This window comes from Aspergillus ibericus (assembly GCF_003184845.1).
Source record: "Aspergillus ibericus CBS 121593 unplaced genomic scaffold BO80scaffold_28, whole genome shotgun sequence".
Taxonomy (NCBI): Eukaryota; Fungi; Ascomycota; class Eurotiomycetes; order Eurotiales; family Aspergillaceae; genus Aspergillus; species Aspergillus ibericus.
Genome location: NW_020292126.1, coordinates 154,903 through 176,482, shown reverse-complemented (window position 1 = coordinate 176,482; position 21,580 = coordinate 154,903). Strand labels below are relative to the sequence as shown.

General features: G+C 52.2%; 9 protein-coding genes across 9 annotated transcripts; 3 read left to right on the top strand and 6 right to left on the bottom strand.

The window, feature by feature from the left end:
- Positions 1-112: 112 nt before the first annotated feature.
- On the bottom strand, positions 113-1,943 carry BO80DRAFT_456495 (uncharacterized protein; the record flags this gene model as incomplete). The annotated part of the gene is made up of 5 exons (XM_025722175.1): positions 113-261; positions 338-839; positions 882-1,260; positions 1,393-1,663; positions 1,772-1,943. The coding sequence occupies 5 exons, from the start codon at positions 1,941-1,943 to the stop codon at positions 113-115; spliced, it is 1,473 nt and encodes a 490-aa protein (XP_025573799.1).
- A 309-nt stretch (positions 1,944-2,252) lies between these two features.
- Positions 2,253-4,917, bottom strand: BO80DRAFT_124634 (putative GTP binding protein (GTPBP1)). The gene is made up of 3 exons (XM_025713525.1): positions 4,492-4,917; positions 2,920-4,432; positions 2,253-2,863 (listed from the first exon to the last, which is right to left on the bottom strand). The coding sequence occupies exons 1-3, from the start codon at positions 4,543-4,545 to the stop codon at positions 2,562-2,564; spliced, it is 1,869 nt and encodes a 622-aa protein (XP_025573798.1). The 5' UTR covers positions 4,546-4,917; the 3' UTR covers positions 2,253-2,561.
- A 373-nt stretch (positions 4,918-5,290) lies between these two features.
- Positions 5,291-5,780, bottom strand: BO80DRAFT_359010 (U4/U6-U5 snRNP complex subunit LSM3; the record flags this gene model as incomplete). Its single annotated transcript, XM_025715904.1, has 4 exons — positions 5,291-5,325; positions 5,390-5,426; positions 5,500-5,592; positions 5,655-5,780. 4 exons carry the CDS (start codon positions 5,778-5,780, stop codon positions 5,291-5,293), a joined length of 291 nt encoding a protein of 96 aa, XP_025573797.1.
- Positions 5,781-5,981: 201 nt separating this feature from the next.
- On the top strand, positions 5,982-8,761 carry BO80DRAFT_426458 (uncharacterized protein). The gene has a single exon (XM_025719777.1). The coding sequence runs from the start codon at positions 6,064-6,066 to the stop codon at positions 8,284-8,286; it is 2,223 nt and encodes a 740-aa protein (XP_025573796.1). The 5' UTR covers positions 5,982-6,063; the 3' UTR covers positions 8,287-8,761.
- On the bottom strand, positions 8,587-10,357 carry BO80DRAFT_426457 (PIG-L family deacetylase). The gene is made up of 3 exons (XM_025719776.1): positions 9,643-10,357; positions 8,706-9,564; positions 8,587-8,619 (listed from the first exon to the last, which is right to left on the bottom strand). Exons 1-2 carry the CDS (start codon positions 9,878-9,880, stop codon positions 8,870-8,872), a joined length of 933 nt encoding a protein of 310 aa, XP_025573795.1. The 5' UTR covers positions 9,881-10,357; the 3' UTR covers positions 8,587-8,619; positions 8,706-8,869.
- A 3,460-nt stretch (positions 10,358-13,817) lies between these two features.
- BO80DRAFT_124599 (uncharacterized protein) lies at positions 13,818-14,500 on the bottom strand. Its single transcript, XM_025713524.1, has 2 exons — positions 14,095-14,500; positions 13,818-14,002 (listed from the first exon to the last, which is right to left on the bottom strand). The coding sequence occupies exons 1-2, from the start codon at positions 14,395-14,397 to the stop codon at positions 13,943-13,945; spliced, it is 363 nt and encodes a 120-aa protein (XP_025573794.1). The 5' UTR covers positions 14,398-14,500; the 3' UTR covers positions 13,818-13,942.
- Positions 14,501-15,895: 1,395 nt separating this feature from the next.
- BO80DRAFT_124515 (uncharacterized protein) lies at positions 15,896-16,514 on the top strand. Its single transcript, XM_025713522.1, has one exon. It carries the CDS (start codon positions 16,038-16,040, stop codon positions 16,365-16,367), a length of 330 nt encoding a protein of 109 aa, XP_025573793.1. The 5' UTR covers positions 15,896-16,037; the 3' UTR covers positions 16,368-16,514.
- BO80DRAFT_124533 (alpha-arrestin) lies at positions 16,475-18,422 on the top strand. The gene is made up of 2 exons (XM_025713523.1): positions 16,475-16,539; positions 16,620-18,422. Exon 2 carries the CDS (start codon positions 16,661-16,663, stop codon positions 18,245-18,247), a length of 1,587 nt encoding a protein of 528 aa, XP_025573792.1. The 5' UTR covers positions 16,475-16,539; positions 16,620-16,660; the 3' UTR covers positions 18,248-18,422.
- Positions 18,423-19,052: 630 nt separating this feature from the next.
- Positions 19,053-20,297, bottom strand: BO80DRAFT_426454 (integral membrane protein TmpA). The gene has a single exon (XM_025719775.1). The coding sequence runs from the start codon at positions 20,280-20,282 to the stop codon at positions 19,242-19,244; it is 1,041 nt and encodes a 346-aa protein (XP_025573791.1). The 5' UTR covers positions 20,283-20,297; the 3' UTR covers positions 19,053-19,241.
- Positions 20,298-21,580: the final 1,283 nt, after the last annotated feature.

Sequence of the window (21,580 nt, the reverse complement as noted above, 5' to 3'; positions counted from 1 at the left end):
CTCATTATTCAAAAACGCATGATTGATTAACCTCGATTGTGAGGATAAGCCCAATTGATGTTTCTTCCCCTTCCCTGAGGGGTGATATAAGGTAGGTAGGTAGATAGGTAAATCATGACTTGTTGCTGCTGTTGTGATGCAAGACCTTGGACACCTTCTCCTTCAATGTGGTCATGGGGTTATGGCTATGAGAGCTCGAGCTCGAGCTTTCTTTGCCTTTGTTTTGGGCGCCTTCGTCGGAGGTTTTGCCGGCGTCGGTGCCTAAATATTACAATTACGTATTAGCTAGCTGTGTCTAGATATATGCTTAAAGGGGAAGAGAGAAGAGGGTGCTGACCTTGCTTCGAGCGACTCACTCGGCGCTGATCCAAGCGCTTCTCAAATTCGTATGGTTCCCTTGGAGCGGGAGTCTTGGGACCGCGGAGGGCTTCCTCGCTGACTTTGTTGTTCCGGGCGACTTCTTTAGTAGCGTTGTCGTCCGCGCTGGCGGTGTCTTTGCCTTTTTGCTCTGGAGACTTGGAATCCATTGTGCCGTCGGTGGTTTCTTCTTTGCTGCCTTTTTGGGTCGAGTCGACGATGCCTCCGGAGGTGGTGGATTTGTCCATCGATGGCTTCTCTGCTGCTGTCTTCTCTGTGGGTGACTTTGCTTTCTGCTGAAGTTGAGCCTCCTTGTCATCCATTGGGCTCTTGGAAGCTACGCCGTTGGCTCCATCGGGGATTGATTTGCTTGCGGACTCCTTGCCTTGTGGGAGTGTCGGGGCACTGTCAATCGTGCCCACCGCTCCCTGCTTGTCGACAGCGCCTTCGGCTGTCCTTGGGCTGAGAGATTTCTTTTCTTTCTGTAATGAGCCGGTAGCAGCGCTGTCTGTTGTACTCTTGACTCCCGGTTGGCTGGTGGTTCCTTCGGCCACGATTGGGCTGGCATATTCCTTTTCTTTTTGCAAAGAGCCGGCACCTGCACTGTCGATGTTGCTCTTGGCACCCTTGCCAGTGACTCCTGCAGTCATCACTGGACCAACGGAATCCCTTTCCTTCTGCAAAGACCCAGTACCCGCGTTATCAGGCATGCTCTGAACGACCCGTCCACTACTGGGGCTTGACTCTGCCTTGAGTCCCTGGTCCTTGGACGCGGGGTCTCGAACAGCAAGGGTATCCTGTGCTCCCTGGCCCGAGTAGGCATACGCACCACTAGTAGCCGAGGAGGTTCCAGCAAGATCTCTGCTCTTCTGAGGATACGCTCCTTCCTGGTCCGAGTAGACACTCGTAGCCGAGGAAGATTCGGCGAGATCCCCGCCCTTCTGTGCATAGGGATTTCCCAGACTGGTGTATGCATATGCACCACTAGTACCCGACGAGCCAGCATCTCCTCTGCCTTTCTGGGTCTGAGGATACGGGCTCCCTTGACCGTAAGTGGAACGCTGGGTGCGCTGCTCCGGGAGACCGCCGCTCTGGGACTGCCATTGCTTGGCACCCGAGGTGGTGGTGTTTCCCGTGGGGTAGTTCATCTTCTGTGTCCGGGAAGGTTCGTCGATGAAGACGTTCTTGGGGCCAAAGTCCGCGTTGCTGGGAGACTTGGGGTTGCGGGCGTGGTCAACATCAATCGATGCCAATGCTTCGGGGATCACGGCTGTGTTTTCTCTTGTGGTAGGGGCGCCAGGTTGTTCTAGATGAATGTCAACGTCAGCTATCTATCAAGTAAATGCTTTTGGTTCGTCGATTGAGCGTGCGTGGAAGGTCAAGGCGTGGGTCAGGACAGAAGATTGGAGCTTACCGTCGCGGTTTCCAGCATCATAGGGATCAGTAGCAGTTCCCTTGCCTTGAATGCCGGAGAGAGGCTCGTCGCCATGCTGTGCAGCAAGCGGGTTGTCTGGGGTCTGGGTGGGATGGACCTCACCCCAGAGAGAGTTTGAGGCATTGGTAAAGGTATTGTTTAAGGTCTCCATGATGATTGTGTTCAAATATTGTTAAAGTATGAATTGCAGCACACCAGAGAGGTCGGGGAGCTTGATTTATATGTGAATAGGAATGACGATCAAAGGTATCTGTCGTCAGAGTTGGGTCCTGAGTTTCCTGGAAGGCTGGTTAATCAGCGGGCTGCAGTTCTTCTAGAAGAACATGCGAACAGCACAGTATATAGTACGTCAGCGACAGGGAGAAATAGCACACAATGGCCCAGCAATGAGGCAGACTGCGGTGGCCATGGAGAGCTGATCGCCAACCCGCGATGTCATCACTTCCGGCCCGTGACGTCAAGGAACGTCACCTGTCACGTGGGTCCCTCAAGCAACCAACTGGCGGCAGCGAAAAGAGAGCAAGAGGACCAAAAACAAAGTCAATTGAAATTTTATGAACGGGAAAAAGACCCTGAGGGGCGCCTTAAACTTGAACATTGACTCGCACATAGAGCCATCCCTCCAACGCCACACAACGACAAGGTCACCGGTCACCGCCAGAATTAAATACTATGTGTCATTTCGCGAAAAGCCCAAGGTTCTTGTAGCCGAATATGAACTCCTGCCTAATCCTGGATTCGGCTCCATGGGGTAAGAGCACGGAACCGGTCACGCCTGTTTGCTACCCTCGGCTGTACTCTTCGCCTCAGGATTCAAAGGGTGTTTGGGGTCATATCCAACGCTCTTGACAATCCCCAGCCCCTTCGTCTTTCCCTCGCGGAAAAGCACACGATCTCCAGGGGCCAGAAATTCGGGACGTTGGACAAACCGGAACGCCACCATTGCACGATCCCCCGTCCGAATAAACGGGCGATCAATATCAATGACGGAGCATGTCTGGCTGACCGCACCGACGTGCAGCATTGCTTGGTATCGAGGCTTAATCGTGGTAGCATGGGAAAGAATGAGAACTATTCATCGTCAGCGAAACAGATCGAGTACATCGGACAAACGCGAGAAGACGCACCCTCGGCAACAAACTCTCTGTAGACTTTGGGAGGCTGGTCCAATTTCTTGAGAACAACCATCCCCTTGCGGACCTCCTTTCGTCGGACACGCTTCAAGGCGAACGAACCGGACTGGCCCGCAAAGCAAGCATTGACCTGGATCCGCTTGCGCTCAATGGACTTGATCGTAGTAGTCGTGAATTGACCCAGTGAGTCAGGCCCAACCAAAATTGTATCACCGGCGTGTATCACCCCTGACTTGGCCACTCCAGACACTACTGTGCCCACGTGAGGAACTGAGAACGTGTCGTTGATCAAAAGCTCGAACGGCGCGTCAACATTATATTGGCCGCGGTGAGGAAGGATGTTCAAGAACGTACGAACGAGCTCCAGATTCTCTCCGGTGACGTTGGATACTTGGAAGATCGGACAGATCCGCTGGCTCACGAACTGCGTCGCTGTGTTGATGGTTTCTTCCATATCTTTCACAAAGACGGGAATCTTGCGAGCACCGGGCGATTTGAGGATCTTGTTTAGCTGGGAAAGGGTCTCCTGTAGAATCTGAGGCGGGCAGATATCAATCTTGGTGACGATAACCATGACCGGAACATTCAAAGCCAATGCGATACCCAAATGCTCTTTGCTCATGCCAATGAGACCATTATTGGCTGCAACCATCAGCAGGCAGTAATTGGGGCTGCTGCTCAGCATGCCAAATACCGTAGTTCGCAGGTAACGCTCGTGGCCAGCCAGATCGGAGAAGGCGATGACCTTGGCAGAACGCCGTCCTATGTCTTCCCAGGACACCTTCCGCCCCTGGGCGCTGCCAACAATATCACCGCGGCTATCGAACCCCATGATCTCCATTCCCACAGAGCTGGTCCGACCGCTCTCGATTTCGTGCTTGTGACGGAACAGGTTGACCCGGGCCTTGCCGCGGCCATCATCCAGGCCTCCCTTTACGAGAACACCTAGCATGGTACTCTTACCTGCGTCGACATTGCCAACGACGGCCACTCGAATCTCCGCCATTTCCTCCACAGTACCCGCGGGCTGCCGGATAAGGAGCTTTCCCCAAGAGCCCTTGATGCGCTCATGTTTCACCCGCGATTCCTCAGGCCCACCGACATTGTAGGTCACAAGAATCCGACAGTGCGCTGGGAGCGTATCCGCCGCTTCCCGCAGGCGTCGGAGAGCCGTATTCCACTGGTCAAGGTCAAAGGACATAGACTCCCCACCATCCTCGAGGCCGAGATCGAAGAGCGTCTCTCCGTGTCCTTCATCAATGCGAGACTGCAGAATGCTGGCCAACGCCTGCAGGTGCTCCTCGGGTTGTTCGCCAGTGCCTAGCAACAAGTCCTTCAGCTTGAACGACTTCGGGGCGTCGGTTAGCTCCAACTGGTCAAGAATATCCAATTCAGCGTGGTCTTCATAGACTCGAGATGCCGTTTCATAGCCGCTGTCGCTAGGCACATACTGAGCAGAGCGTTGGGCCTGTTGCTTTTCAGCGTATTCCGCGAATTCGCTGAGTGCCTGCGTGTGGGCGGAGAGTTAGCGGGAAAGCCAGCTTGCTTCGCGGGGAGGATGCGCACAATCTCCCCTCTGCGTCGCTCTTCCAACGAGAGTTTCGGTCCCGTAGGAGGCATGTTGCTGGTTTAATTCGTGATAAGGTCAAAAGAAAATATGGAACAGGTCGTATATCAATATGCGAGGTGATGCGTCAGTCGGTCGGACGGAAGATGGATCGGATCGCCTCTTGGGCACTCAAACACGTATTCGCGTAATCATAATTCCTCGTATGGATAACAAAGAGAGAGAGGAGGGAATAACGAATGGAACTTAATAACAGTACGCTGAGGGGGCAGAAGTAAGACAGGTGAATGACAGCGGGTCGTGAACGGTGGCAGGGGGAAGCAAGAAGAATAGTGTCGAGGGTAGCGGAACCGGGGAAGCTTTATCGATAGCGAGTGCGAGTCATCGCCGCAGCCGCATTCTTGAGTCATACGGCCCCAAACAGTCATCGGTCTGCGGCAGCCGCGCCATGCTATTCGGGGCTCCCTAGCAGTCCTGTTAACTCGAGGCGACTCTACACTGGTCCACCGGTGCAGTCTACCGCTAGTTACGTATGCCAGCATGGCATGATGCCGTGCGCCTTGCACCCTTCTGAAGCCTCTATCCGAAACGCAACCTTGCAAGTCCAGGCTTGACCGAGTACATGACTACAATAGAGAATAAAATATAATCTGACAACCCTGTAACATCGCCTGGTCTTCGTGGTCTCGTATTTGTTCGTAGCTTGGGCGTGGTAACTTGGGCCTGGAAGCACCGGTTGCTATATGGCCTCAAAGGATGTCATATCTAACCCATTTCCTAGGTGTCGCCTCCCAAATCTTATGCCTGCGGGGAAATCAGAACGACCGAGTCTCCTATATGGCACAAAGTTAGTATACGAGCCCCGAGGCTCTACCGGAAAGTCGTCGCAAAACGCACCTCGGACAAAGAGCATCTCTTCTTGCTTCTTGATGGTCTAGAGCAAGACAACTGCATTAGCCCCGAGTCGCCCCGTTATCACCTTCCATCCGATTCTATTCTGAACGTACCCGAAGTGTTTCCTGCTCGTTCTCGTCATCCTCCACCACGTAGATGGTCTCCTCCACATCGCCTAGCACCAGGTTGCAGTGACTGTCGTATGCCTATCGGGCGCCATGCGTCAGTGGGAACAGCGTAGCTAGACGTCAGGGGGCGTGAGACTTACATGGAGCCGACCCTTGAGCTCGCGATCACCGCGGAGCTTCACAAAGACAATTTCATCGAGCGACAGGCGCACCAGATCTAAGGGCTCGGAGACGGGCGCAGTGCCGGCATCCTCCGTGTCGGCCATGTCGAGAAGGGAAAGGGGGGAGACTGGAGCCTTAAGCGAATGAAAGGGGGAGGGGGGAAGGATCCAAGCTGCAGCGTGGACAACAGCAGACGCGGGACATGGGTGGTGAAAAGAGACTGACAGGGATCTGGCCCGCCAAGACCACAACAAGCGGCACCTCCTCATTTCTCCGCTTTTATAGTCCCAGCTCGACTCCCCCCCCTCAAACGGCTGACGGCCTGACCCCAGGTTTGTTGTACACGCTGTCAGTTGTGTTGCCTTCAAGTACGTCCCCCAAGCTTCAATGTTGGGGTTTCTACGTGCCAGCGAGAGTCTAGGCTCCCAGTTGGTGTGTCCGTCATACCGTCGACATCGATTAACCGATCTTCATTCCTGTTCTCCACTTCTTATAGTTCGGGATCCTACGCGCCGGCTACGATCGTTCGCCACCACGAAGGTATATAATAGGGCTTGGAACAACAATGGGAACGGAGATAGAGACTGGCCTGCTGGGGGTCAGATGATTCCGCAGGGACTACGTCCCCCGAGCATCCTGGAGGCTGGTCATGTTGGCTCGGGCGGTTACGAACCTTCCAGGACTGACTCTCCTGTTGAGAGCTCGCATTCTCTTGAGGCAGAGTTCAATGCTATCCTCGGAGACGGCCAGCCAGATCAAGTGATGGATGCTCTCATTAATCCTCGCTTTGAGAGCCTAGTTTGGTCAATGCCGCAGAGTACCTTTGTCGAAGCCTTCCATTTGCTTTCCCCAGCTTACTTTATTGATCCTTATCGGGAGATCCATCGTCCACTCCACCCGTCAGCCGTTGATCTCAAGCAGTACCGATCGCTGGACTCGATTTTTGACGAGTTCACCAATAACCTTGCCGCAATCCTACATAAGAGACGGTCGGCAGGCCAACCCGTGGGCCTGGCTGAGTACACACACCTTCTCGATTGCGCACGCTCAATGGGCGATGCCATGATGGCAGACTATATCTGGCATGCGATCAGGGAGGAAGAACTTGTGCCCGACGCTCAGTGCTATAGCCTTTACATGGAGGCAAAGGTCTGGGACAAAGCCTATACCGGCCTGGAGAAGTATCGCACGAGACTGACCCCTTACCTTTATCGGAAAAGGCGGTTTTTCACTCCCAACACCGGATGGCAAGGGTACGGTACTGCTGGCCGGAGTGTGAGAAAGGAAGTGCTGCAAATATTCAACGAGATGACACTGGAGGGTACCCCAGGAAGTACAACCGCCTTCGTAAATGTCATCCTTGCGTCAAGCCGCGTTGGGCATCTGCAAGGAATCAAGAATGTGCTGCACACCGTCTGGAACATTGATGTCGACGCACTGCTGGAACAGGTCGATGAGTCGATACTCCCCGAGGTGGTCCCATACGACCGATCCTCGCCGCTGTACCCCACAAACCACCTCCTATTTGCGATAGCTCATGCGTTCGGCACGAATAACGACATCCCGGCTGCTCTGCGAACAATAGATTTCATCTCCAACAAATATGACATCCCTGTCCCAGAGAATGTTTGGCTTGAGCTGTTCGAGCGATCGTTTGTTTTGTCCCGTCCGAGATTTGGTCCAGATGCAGAAAGAAATGCGAAAGGCAAGGTTTCTTATGACTTTCTGAACACTATGTTCGAAACCATGACAGCCGAACCTTTCAACGTGCGTCCCACAATAGAGGTTCATCATATACTTGCTAAGACTGCATGGGATCGCGCCCGGTTGTCCGAGTTCCAACGTCATATGCGAGCTGCGTATGAGATTTTGAAAGAGACTAGAAGGAAACGAAGGACTGCGAGGTCGATAATAGAAGCCTACTTGGGACACTCCAAAGCACACAGAGTGGGGGTTCACCCGACACTTCTCAGGTCGCGAGCCTTTGCAGATGCTGTGCACGCATATGATATCCTTCGACTGCGCACATTTCAGCAGACTACTATCATGGAGCGTCTTGCAAGGCTCTTGCTGATCCACCATCGTTGGGTGGGTCGTGACAACCCAGCATGGGAACGAAGCATTCTTCCGCGGGCGCTTGAAGAATGGCGAGACTTCCTACCTGAATCTCTCTCATACGCCATGCGCGGGGGCCTTGTACAATTCCATGGTGCCACCTTCTGGGGCCAGCGTAATATAAGGCGCCATAGAAATGTACCGGTCCGGCGGCCAGCTTTGGATACCGATGTCGAGCTAGAAGATGAGGCAAACGAGCTTGACGATGATTCCTTCTGGGAGGATTATCGGCAATCTGCACCGCACCTTGACCTGACTTCCCCACCGCTGAAGCGGCTGTTTGGAGCGATGCAAGAGAGCGACGAAGCGAGTGGCTATATGGCTGATGAGCAAGACGAATTTCTGGCTGACGAGCTGGGTTACGAAGCTGAGGCCCCTGGTGCTAGGGAAGTTGTCAGGATGCCAAAACGAAAGCGCGCTACTACCAGAAAGCGCCAAACAAACGAAGTCGACGATGCCTTTGACACAACTCCTGGTTATCTCTCGTGGACTTGAGACCTTGGACCTTCACCCCTTTTCTTTGTTCTCTTGTCTTTTCAACTTCCATTTTCAAATTGCGTGCTTTTCATACCCTCTTACCTTGCAAGACTCCTGCAAAAGTCATCCGTTCCCAGAACTGCTTTTCTTCGATATCTTTCTTCACGTCCTGAGCCTTGGCTATGCGAGACCTGTGACGAGCTGCTTTCCGTTATGATACCTCATGTTTGCACATATTGTCGTACCTGAGCGGATACCCTGTCCATGGTGACATGTTACGAACTGAGTTTATGAGTGCTTCTGCACAGTTATATTACTTTGCGATTTATGCATCGGACATTGATATGGTTGCTATATTAGTTTAGGGTACAGTAGTCAGCAATGGCCTTCAAGACTAGCACTTAAACAAAGGTCAGGGGAGGCGAGAAGGAGCATACCTATACATTAGAGTCCTCAGCCCCCAGGCACGTCTCAGACGATATCAGTCCAACACGAAATAAGCAGAATCATATACATACAACTCGGGTATAATACAACAAATGCAGACACCTATCCAAACAATCACTCAAGAGCGACCACATCAATAGACAAGCATCAAGCATCAAATCTTCTCCGCCTTCAGATCATTCACAGCCATATACCGACCAATAGTGATCCAACCCCACCGGAACCACACCATCTGGCTTTTATGGGCATGGACCATAGCCGACTGCGCCGTCATCCATTCATTCACAGAACTAACGAACAACAATCTCGAAGGCAAGTCACTCTTAGAACCACGTCCAGTTCCAGAAAATATCGAATTCAACGCCCCCCGAACCATCGTGAACGGCGCGTCCAGTACCCCCGCATACTTGCGGAGCAGATTCGTCGTGGTAAGCGTATATAACGTGACCGGGCAGGTATAGCCGGGCTTGTCCTTCATCAAAGACCGCACGAAATGAAGCGCACCGTGGTACAGAGATCGGTGGTTAGGGTGGTTGCTGATTCCGCCTTTATCGAAGGTCAAGAGGACGTCGATGGTCGCGGTGGGTGCCCCGTCGCCATTACCACTGCCACTGCCACTGCCGGATCTGTTTGTTTTCTTGCGCGATTTGGAGCTGTCGAGTGATTCGGGCGCAAAGGCAGTCTCGAGAACAGCTGATACGTCACTTTCTGACCAGTGCGCTGACATGCTATCTGGGAAGCGGGAGGGGTCGTCGATGATGTACACGTCTGATTCGTTTCGTAGGCCGAGTTGCATGCCGCTTTTCACGAGCTCCTTTTTGCGGATGTGGCCGAGTCCGTCGGCGTCGCCTGGATTGAGGAAAAGATGGGGGGTTAGTGGTTGTGTATGGTGTGGCGCATTGGTGCTTGGGTGGGGGAGGTGCATACCACTGCTGAGACAGAGGATCTTCAGATGGTTCCCGTATTCTGGCTTTGTTAGGGCCAATACGGTGGGTGCGAAGAACATGGCTTCATCGTCGGGGTGAGCGATTAATAGGCATATGCGTTTGTTGTAGAGACGAGGGAATGCACCGGCGAATGGTGATGAGGTGGTCGAGGATAAGGTCCAGAAGAGGAACACGGCTAGAATGGCAGAACCGAGCGATAGTGCTGTTGAAGGAGACATGGCGCGATGATTATAGGAGATTTATTATAGTCGTATCAATCGGTTAAATTGCGGAGTAAAGCTAGAGTGGTATAGCTGTGTAATTGGAGCAATTGATCGTGGGAACTCGAGGAGGGTCTTCCAGTGGTATCCCACACCAATTCCCGCTGCGCCGAATGAACGCAGCTGACGTTCGATGTTAAGGTATATCCACTGATTAAGGAAGGTATTTGAGACGTGTAAGACTATTTGAGATTGTGCATCATGGAGGACACGGACACCTCAATAATTGGATAGCCAGGATTGATGAGGGAAGGGGATGTTGATTCCCAGGGTCCTGGGTTGATTATCTCCGAAGCTCCATGCCTCGTGGAGCTATCACCACGTGACTACTGATTATGTCGAGCGATTCAGCAAAACCAAAACTGTCAGCTTGTATTGGCTGCTGTACGGAATTGCTGCTGTGAGACATTGTTCAATGACTCGAGAATATTGCTGTTTATTGAACTCAGAGCATGTGGTATGCTGTGTGACTGCAGTGTTACATGCATAACCTTCAGAGAACTTATAAAACTCAAATATATATATCGGCAGGTTAGGCCACTACTACTCATTACGACTTCTCTTCTTTGGTATCGACTAATCACCCCCAAATGCAAAAATGCGACCAAGACCTTACGCTTATAGAACTAGCTACAGAGAGAGATTATTAGATTCCATTGTCTGGACTACCAAGATTCCAGCTGGTTGCATAGTCGAGACCGTTCGTTAGTATCATCAATGTAACATTGAATGATGTCACATTCAAGTTAGTTTACAGAACATTCCAGATCTTCATTCATATACGCCCACTCACCACAAGGGGCTGCATTTGTTTGAAGGGCATGCATGCTCTTTCAATTGCACACTGGGAGGTATAGCTATAGAATTCCTTTATGCATTTGGTGATACCGCCACAGCTTTCTGCTACGGCTACATGAGTCGGTGTTGTGCTATTGGCATCGACCTAGGTGCCTCTAAAGGACATAGAGATCTCTTTCTATAAGCAAGTCTTCAAGTAGTTGAATTGTCGATTCACCAGTAGCAGTGCCTTAGGTGCGTGTCCCTTAGAACCTCCAGACAATGGATCATGGACTGGGACGGCCAGCTGTCACCTTCCTAACTGGGCTTGGTCACAGCTTAGTAAGTTGTTGGACTAACTCAAAGCAGGAGACTCGTGGTTCCACCCAACCACTTGGAAGCGAACGCTTGCTTTGGCAGGCCTCACTTAGACTCATCAGGGCGAGGCGAAGGAGCAGGATGGAACATTGGAATTCTCCAGAAGATCCTTCATACTTCGTAGCTCATACCTCGGTCTTTGAGAGTGAATACCCACATGCCCCACGTGGAGAGACTAGTCCAGCGATTCGTCCTACTGGCAGTCTGGCCTAGTACAAGGCTGTTCTCGAAATAGGAGCACATTCTCTGCCTCTGATGCACAGACAGCCCTGGAGAGCATTGCTATTTTAGCGCCACGGCCCTCCGGATTCCGAAGTGGCTAGAAGCCATACTAGCAAAGACTTTCCTAATACGGAGTAGAAATATGAAGGATGGCACTAATCAGTAGCTAGTATAACTCACGCACAACGCATTTCCGAGGCTTGTTCCCCTCGCGGATAGAGTCGGCTGTAGCAAAACCGGCTGCTAGCTCAGATAGAGACGTCATTGCAGGCACTGCAAGGCATTGACCCGGGAATCCTTACGTCCGACAAAGAACTTTTGCCAGCGGGAGTCGGTATTTGATATGATTAAAGCAAGGTCGTAAGATCCACGTCAGGGGTTCAGGGGATGTTCTCGGCCCCAGTTGATCCAATATCAAATCTTCCTTTATCCACTGGTTTCAAACGGCCGCAGTACTTACAAATACCTTTCGAAGAGTAACCACAATAATTCAAACCCCCAGGATAGGGAGAGTATTAGCTCTGTCGAAGCCCCCAGCTGTTCCACTTAAGTTTCGGATTAGTTTGCAAGAAAATAACTCAGGATACGAGCCCATGAAAACCCAAGCTTAGGAGCTGTCGGGCTGCTGATAGCCGATATCGTAGGGCTGAACCGCAATTTTCCGTGCCCCTTACTGCCAGCATCATTCGGAATCCAATTACGTCGCAGCATGGAGAGGTCAGTAGGTAAAAATCTAATGACAGATATGCTTTCCCACAGTATGTACTATTGCGTACAGATGTCACAAACAACCATATCAAGGCTTAGCCCAAATCGAAGCAATCGAGAAAGCAACGAGTCAAACTCAAACCTGCGGGGTTCATGAGCTTGGCTGTAAGGAACAATAACCCTCCATATGGCCAGGAACCCAGGCAATGCAGAGGGCCTGCACTATAGCAATTAGCAACTGACTTGAGCGACGATATCCGATACTAGGCGACCGTTAGTCATGCAACAGTACATTATGACTAGTCACTTTTGAGGAACTATTCTTGCCGAAGTCGACGGCGTCAATCTGACCCGGAAAGGCGGTCCGCAGGTACGGCGTCAACCATGAACCGCATGTTGTGCTCCCACGGACCGATTAAACTTCCGTCGAGGACCTTACCGGGCAGGGAGTTGGGAATAACGGCAGTCGCCGAAGTCCTTGACTAAGGGGTCGAATTTCAGCTAAAAGAGCCCCATAGTGAGCGATTTAGCTCGCCGAACACTGTGGAGGAGAACGGAGCGAAAATTCTGAGGCGCTAGTGTCTAGCAGAACTCATAGGAGTCATCGCATGGGGTCCGCTAAAGCTAGCCATCAAAAAGATCCGGGCCGGTGGACAAGCTCCGTAAGATTAAACGGGGTACGGTGTACCACGTCCCCATCCGCCGAGGAGGGGTTTCCGCGGAAAAGACCCAATAGCAAGCGCGAAGGGGTGAACATGGCCTTGCAACCTGCAAGAAACAGTACTATAGAAAGGCTGGCATCATGGAGGTGGTTACTGACGACTCGTCATTATCAACTACCTGTTTTGCAGCTGCATCGAATGGGGCCCATGCTTCTGCACATTCAGGCTAAGAGGGGTTTCATGACGCCTTCGAGGCCTAGTCCGAATGATGGTTAATAACGCAGCCGCAGTGCGTGCTCAGGCAGGAGAAATCCCTCAGTCGGGGATCTGATGACTGAAGTCAGCTTACTGTACCGATGTACTCCGTACTCCGTATACTATATTATTAATAGATCGAGGTTTGAAAACGGCTTCGGTTCTGCGTAGATACTCCTTGGATAGTGAACGAAGATGCAATAACACTAGTAAATTTCCATGCTAAGTCAGGTACCCCGAGCCAAGACCAGCTGGATGGCGCAATTCGGCCCCAATTAGGAAAGAAAATGGCAGTGCGATGGACACTCGACCGCAGCCTTCAATGTCCGATAATCCATGTGTTGCGCAAGCAGTTTTGCATGGAATTCCAAGGCGGTAGGTACCCTTTGGACGCACGAGCTAAAACGTTCCAGCTGCTGGCGGAGTGCTCAGGTTCCGATTATGGATGTTCCAATGTAGCCTTGATGCTAGGTGAAGGCCATACTCCGTACACCAGGAAGACTTGGCATGCAGGCTGAAGCCGAAATCTTGTATAGCATCCGATCTCGTGGCGTGATCAAATCGGCCATCCGTAGCCGTCTTCACCAGCTCGTGCCGAAACTCTGCCACCCGGGACGGTCAAACCGACAGGAATCAGTCGAGTTGTCGTCCAGGGTACCTGGATCGTCAACGTTCAGACCGATCATCGCCTTCGCGCATGCTGTCGTCCGGGCATCTCAATGGGTGGCGGTGAAACTGTTAGGTAATGGGTATGGCGGCAATGGGTAGCTATTCGTCAGAGCAGAGGCGGTTCCTTGCCAGGTCACAGCACACGCCTCCAGTCTAGAACACGACAAACGTTGATATTGAGTTAGTCAATATCATATGTTGCCTTGTTATGAATGCCCCAGCTGTCCGACGCCCTCGTAATTGCTTTCCAAGCAACATGCCATCACGACCGGCCAACGACTTCGCTACACCGACCGACCGGCAACTGCAGCCGGATGATGTGATGATGCCCCGCAAAGGACGGAATTTTCTACAGTGCGGGGAAATTCGAACCTATCGCTATGCAGCGAGCGACAACGGAATCTTCCTCCTGCGTACAGGGTCCCTGTTAGCGCCGTGATGGCTGCCCTCAGACTTGGCCAAGAATGGCAACAACGAGGAGAAACCTAGTAGGCTACGTACCGGGCAGCGCATCGTCATTCTGGTTCTCAGTGCCTGGGACCTTGAAAGCGACGAGTCACAACCAGCGGACCAGGGGTAGACATGCCGTACCGTGCGGGTGAAAAGCAAGCCATAATCCCAATCAACAGTCCCAATCCAGAGCCGGTGGACTTCTTTTTGTTCGGGTCTCCGTAACTTTTTCTTTTTTGCCTTGTCGGGATGTGGAACCTGGCCGAGCTGTAACCCCAAGACTAAGAGACCTGTGATCGAATAAAACTCTGCAAAGAAATTTCTCAAATGATTCCCAATGCGTAGGCAAAACATCCGGTACGGATGGGGCTAGCTCTTCCCTCAGTCCGTGGTCTCTGCGCCTCGTTGGCTCAAACAGTAAAAGCGGCATCACGGATCCAGAGGATCTCCAATTAGCGTCGCAACGTGTTGCCGTATGGTACTGTACACCCGCGTCACGGTGCCGGTCACCGCTGGTACGGGCAAAACTTGCGCCAGACCGCCTTGAACCCCTCGGGCTTCCTACGCACTGAATGACGCCACGTGATGGTTTAATGACGGCAGCTGACCTTCCTGAATGAGCAAAGAAACCGCCCCCTTGTCAGGTGTCATTACGGTCTCTAGTCCCGGTTGTCCTGGACGGATATCCGGTGCCGTGAGTCGCACTCTGCTCACTGATGTGACAAGGCTGGATGACCTGTCATCGACTTGTGCGATGCGCCTTGTCTTTACCCTCTCCTCCCAGAGACTTTGGAGTCGCGATCCCCTACCTTGGCAGCCGAAGACGGTTTCGGTGTTGTTGTCGTGGCCGCCCTGGACCCAAGTATACAACGGCCCAATCGCATCGTGGCCTGACCAAGAGGGGTGACTGTCTAGAACTTTAGTCAGCCCTGTCATCCTTGGTTCGCATCTCGAACAAAGGACATGACAACATCTCTTAGCAATTTGGCATGATCTCGACGGAAGATCATTAGAGCCACGAGTTTCCCCCGAGTAATCGCCAGTAAATATTGCGTCAAATCACCACCGATGTCTGCCAGTATTACGTGCCTGGGTCACGCCAACAATTGGAAGCGAGAGATCGACAGCCAGGGATGGACATCGTTCCGGACCCAGGGACAGCTATAGTCGTTCCTAGCCCAGCCCTTTTCTATGGGGTAAGAGTGAGTCACTGCGCACGGCCTCAACGGACGTACATCGGGGAACTACGCTCTGAAGCTAGCGGAGTGCTTCTGCTACGCGGAGTAGTCAACTGATGCAGAAGTGAGTTTGATTAATACGAATCCACTGCACTTCTGCAGACCCCCTCGATGTATATACGTCTACTGCCAGAGCAGTGTGCATGAGCCCGGACTGCATCACATGCCGAGTGTGTCCGAGTGGGATTAATCCTGCTGGCAAAGCGTGCGTGTTGCGTTGATTGCGAAGCGAGTCAGAGGTCCCGTAGGATTTAGCCGAGGAATTGAGTGAGACTACATACGCCGTACGGAGTATTGTCCTGCCATATCTGCGGTGTAGCTGATCTGATGTTCCGAATCAAAGATCCGGGGATGGATCAGACTCTAAGAAAGTATGCCACGGGCCCATAAGCTGATTGGTGATATTCTAGAATGGAATAGATGACACACTAAGCAATCTAGACTGTCCCGAAGCTGATGTAATTCTCTCATCTAGATCACGCAAGCTAAGCAACATCCACGAGGACCGTCGGAGCGCCTGTCAACCCATCGCTTGTATGTCTCACCCTTCCTCCTCGGGGAAATCTTTACGCCAAGCACGATGGCAGGAACAATGCTTTCTCAGACACTGGCGCTTTCCGCCGGCGACAACCGTATTGTCAGGTATGGAAAACGTACGGTAAGACCCACTATGACGCTTTTTCTGCCGCGCCCCACCCGAACTCCATCGTCCGCCCGATGGGATGGAGCCTTCAGTGTGGCCAGACCAGGGATTGAATGGCACCTGTTACATGGTGTGGGCACGTCCGAGTAGCAACCATACTAAAAAAAAATGGGTGGAAAAAAATTCAGGAGCAAGAAAAAAGAATAGGAGTATATGGGCATCGATTGGGAACTAAAAGAAAAAAAAAGCTTGTTCGGGTTCATTCAAAGGCAGCTGCTCGCCCACCTCTTTCTCTTTCTCTGTCTTCTGCTTTTACAGTTTATCTCATTTTTCTTTCACCAACTCATAGGAACTCCAATCAAGCGGTGACATACACATCTATTACCTGCCTTTGTACCCTGTTCCGTGACTCACAACACCGGTGCTCGAATACTTCCACTTGACTATATGTAGTCAAACCCCTCTAGACGCATCTCAATACTACCAATTGCAAGTGGATTATGTACTTGATCGTCTACCATACATCTCAATTCTACCAATACCGAAGCACATCATAAACGGACTTCTATTGTTTGCAATTGCGGCATACCCCCTGTCTACTTCCGAACCACCCTCGTCGAGAACCTTCCAGACGCAGCTACACTAGGGGACCATATTTGACGCCCAGCGCTCCCACTCTCTTCCCCCCTGGCAAGGTCGTCATAAGCCGAAGTGTATACGCTCGACATCTGACAACATGCCTGGCCGTCTTCTCTCCAGTTTCGTTCGCCCCTCCATCTCCCACCATTCCTCCATCTCGCATTCCAACTCCTCATCCTCTTCCTCTGTGAACGAAATCCCACACCATACAATGGTCTCCAAGAAGCCATCCGCTCACGGCGGTGCGGAAAGACCCCGTTCTCCCGAGCGTCGCTTGTCTTTCGCGGTCGAGCACCTCATTCACCCCCACCGGGACCACAGCAAGGACAAGCGACGAAGCCATGGCCGGTCATCTCGTTCAAAGGAGCGTGCCGGACAGGAGGACGGTGCCCATGCTCATGCCAAGCTAGACGTCATCGTCGAATCGCCGCCGCTGGTGTGCTACGGATCCCCTGCCAACTCCACAGGCGCGCTGTTTTCGGGGCGTCTGAAGATCAGTGTCTCAGAACTGGCCGGCATGATCACCTTGGATACGTTTGATATGCGTCTGATGAGCAGGCTGACGACGAAGAAGCCGGTGTCCAGGGACTGCGCCAATTGCGCCGCGCGTACCGAAGAACTGACTCACTGGAACTTCCTGACAGAGCCAATTCACCTCAAGAATGGCGATCATGAATTCCCCTTCAGCTATCTGTTCCCCGGCAACCTTCCCGCCTCCTGCAACGGTTCGCTAGGCCAGGTCGAATATTTCCTATCTGCACGTGCTCACAACGTCAACGGTGAGGAATACACCTATAAGATGCCGGTGCACATTAAGCGTGCTATCCTTCCCGGCAATGACAAATCATCCATCCGCATCTTCCCGCCCACCAATCTCACCGGCCGCATCGTCCTTCCCTCGGTTGTGCACCCCATTGGCACTTTCCCCGTTCAGATGACTCTCAGTGGAGTTGTGGATAAGGGCGAAGAGACTCAGACTCGCTGGCGTCTGCGTAAGATGATGTGGCGCATCGAGGAGCACCAGAAGATCGTATCAACCGCCTGCACCAAGCATGCTCACAAGATTGGGGGCGAGGGCAAAGGAGTCCTGCACCAAGAAACACGCATCATTGGCCACAATGAAGAGAAGGAAGGCTGGAAAACCGATTTTGATACCGCCGGCGGCGAAATCAGCATGCAGTTCGAGGCGAACATCAACCCTTCTTGCAACCCCGTGTGCGATCTCGAGGCCCAAGGTGGCTTGGAAGCGCGACACAATCTCGTCATCGAATTGATTGTAGCAGAGGAGTTCTGCCCGAATCGCAACCCCCGGCTCATCACCCCCACTGGAGCGGCGCGCGTCTTGCGTATGCAGTTCCACCTGCATGTCACGGAGCGAAGCGGACTTGGTATCAGTTGGGATGAAGAAATGCCACCTGTGTATGAAGACGTTCCTGCTAGTCCTCCTGGATACACCATGCTGGATGGATCTAGCATTATGGAGGATTACCATGGGTCTCCCATCCACCTCCCGGAGTATGAGGAACTGGACCGCATGGAGTCCCTTCGATTGGACAGTGACTCAACTCACTCATCTCGGGGCCGATCTCGACTGACGACCGATGATCTGACTACTGAGCCGCTGGGACACGGAGTTGGCGATCGAGCCCCATCCGTGGATTCTCGAAGCTCCAGACATGCCTAACGCTTTCGTTACCACCATATTTTCTATTTATTATTTCTTCTTTTCAACACACGTGTGGACTGGACATGTCCATCCAACTCTACGCCACTTACGACGTTACGATTATTCACGAATTGAACGATGGTTAAATCAGAGGGATTCGGATCGATCCATCAGTTGCTCTCAACAGTCACTCAAACTCTTGCCAAGGCAAGCAGCCATTTCCTAATCAACTTTATAATTTTAATGGCATGGAAACACAGGGAAAACAAAAAGTTTGTCTACTAGAATTTTGTTCTGTATCACGGGGTGGGAATTTCTGTTTGCATGATACCCATATTCACTGTCACATCTCAACATCTCTTCTGTTATGCAACCTTATGTGTTGACAGTGTCAAGTTCACTACCGATATACCTGGTTAATAGAAAAAAACTTGTATCGTTTACTCTGTTCCACCTAGCCTGCTGCCAACGTACCGCCGTAAGGAAAGATCGCCCGTCAGCAGCACCGAGTTGGTGTGACTGGACGGGTACTTACTTGCCATGCCCCTCGCATTGGACATCTCACCACCTTCAAGGTAAGACAATTGGACCCTTACTTCCCGGACTCAACTGGGACCGCTCTGGTGGCTGTCGTACCGGAAAGACTATGTATATGGAATTTGAGATGGGAGCTGCAAGTACCCAGCGGCTGGCTACACAAGAACCCCTGCAGATCGGCCCTGCACATACGCCCCGAACAATGGTTGGTACACTCTAAAAGTCGAATGTTTGCATCGGATTCTTTCCCGTAGTACTAATAACACTTGGGCCAGTCGGCGACATCCAGCGATTCCCATATACAAGAGTGGAATCACCCTCTGTTCAGTCCCTTCCTGTCCAGTCTTTCCCTCGTGACGCCTCACCAACTTCCCCCCCCAAACCGGGCCTATCCTTTTCAAACTCCAACCAACGCCAACACCGGAACATTTTCACATCAGAACGCAAAACAAAAAACATATACAAAATGCCAAGGTCATGAATCGAATATAGGTCCGTATGCTGAAATCCCATGTGACTCTAACTCATACACGACCTTCTTGGTCACGAACGGGTTACTGATTACGCACACAGCTTCCGCATCAAACTCCTTTACGAGTTGTCGGATGATCGGAACCATGTCGACTCGTCCGGATTGATTCGTGTCGATAATCACGGGGTTCTTGTCCATCTCAGATACAAGGTTGAGGATGTTCTGCCCGTAAGTCTTCAGAGGCGCGCGGGTTTGCCAGATCACTCGCAGGTTGGGCCGATTGTCATCTCCCAGAAACGAGAGGCAGGGCCCGATGCCAGAGCCTGTCGTGACAACCACCACTCGCTTGAATACCCTCATCGCGTACCCAAAGCCATAGGTAAGGACACCCCGCTTCCATAGATGTGTTGGCTGGTCTTGGATGCAGGCTGACGTCCAGTCCCCGGCTTTAGAGACCAGAGCAGAGAAGCTTTTGCCCTCGGGATCGGGGAATGTGGCGAACCCATGCCAATCCTGAAGTGGGTGTCGGCATAATTGGATACCCTTTCCGAACGTCGTGGTCGTGTGGGTGAAGTGGAGCCTCACTGCATGGGATGAGAGGTATTCGGGTTGGACTTTGACCTTGCGCAGGAACACCCAGGGGTGGATGATGGCGACCACAGTCACCATCAAGAACCAGAAGGCCGGAAGAGTGAGCAGAAAGTGACCAAGCGACTCATTATATGCCGTGCTTGCCTGATCGGCAAAGATCATGAGCAGGACCACGAAGAGTGCCACGACCAGCCACCCGGAGAAGCGGTGGGTGAGCTCGAAGTAGTCATGCTTCTTGATCCGGAACGTGGGGTGAGCGACGATGATAATCGCGAGCAACAGGGCGAGAATAATGTACGCCAGGATAATTGGAGCCAGCGAAAGGGCGGACTGGCCCGACCAATACTCCCGAGACATGACACCCACAAAACCCACATACCATACGAACGCGGCAATGCCACATCCACTATGGACGCCCCCGTAGTGGTATACCTTGGCTGCCAGCCGCCGCATCCACAACGGAGCGGATCTGGGTATTGAGCACACGGAAACGAATATCGAATTCACAACCAGCGGCTGTCGTGCTAGACCACATGCAAGCAGGTTACCGGCGGTAGCATTCACGAGTGCTAACATCGTCCGGTCGGCCACCAGCACAGCCACGAAAACGGCGATGTTGGCGAAAAAGACGATGGTGAAGAGACGACGATAGATGTCGAGCAGGGCATAACGAATCAGAGCGAATCTTTTCTTGTGGGCTTGAGCCTCCAGATCAAAGGATGCATTGTCTGTCGGATACCGCGACTCTTCCAACTTTTCGGAAAGACTGTTTGCGAAAGTCTTCTCTGTCAATGTTGCTTCACTGGGGCTCGGTGGCCCAGACGCACATTTGGCGGGAGGGGGCACCGAGACAACGGTCTGCACCAGGTCTGACATGCTTTCTCGGACGATACAATAGAAAGAACCGAAGAGGGAAAAGCAGGTACCAGTAAGGTTATCTTCAGGGTCACTGGGGTCGTGCGTGGCAAGGACAGGAACAAGTACAATCAGATGCACCGACAAAGATAACGGCAGACTGAGTTCTACCACGGTGACTTCTCAGTCGACGAATGATTTTGGCCCGTCACCAACGTTTGTTTGACACTGCCGCAAGTGGGCTGCAGTGCAAGGGCACCTGCGTCTTTTGAATCTTTGTGGATGACGACATCTCACCACGATGCAGATGGCATATTTCCCGAAGCGTGGACCTACATTAAACACCGGAGTTACCTAGGCTATCGTCTATAGTCCATGCTTCCAGCAGCAGGACGCATACCGCATGCGGCATCTCTCGGCCCGGATTACCTATACATTTACTTTTCGTGCCATGTTTTCAGGTCCTCCCATCCTGATTCTCGCCACTATTGCACGGGATGAGTTCCGCCAGCCTAGATCCCAGAGTGGTCTGCCAATGAGCAGCGCAAAGTGGCAGTGTGCCTACCAGCCTCAGCTGTGCATTCCCCGAATCGAGAAAGAGGAGAGCCAATAGATGATCCTCAAGGAGGGGCCAGTCTCCCGTCCCAGATCTATGGCCCGTGAATTTAGTGACCGTGATGACTAGATAGAAGGGTCTAGAGATTAGGACGCTCCGGGTCTACCAGTCCGAGTGGCTCATGCAGGAGGGCCAGGGTTCCCTGGACCGACGCTAGCACTGAAGACTCGTGTTAAGACGCAATGGTGCTTGCCACGGAGGATCGTATTCCCCACCGCTCCATGGCCAGACAGGGAATGTTGAGGATCGGACAATCGGAGGGCTCAAAAGCGCGAGGGTC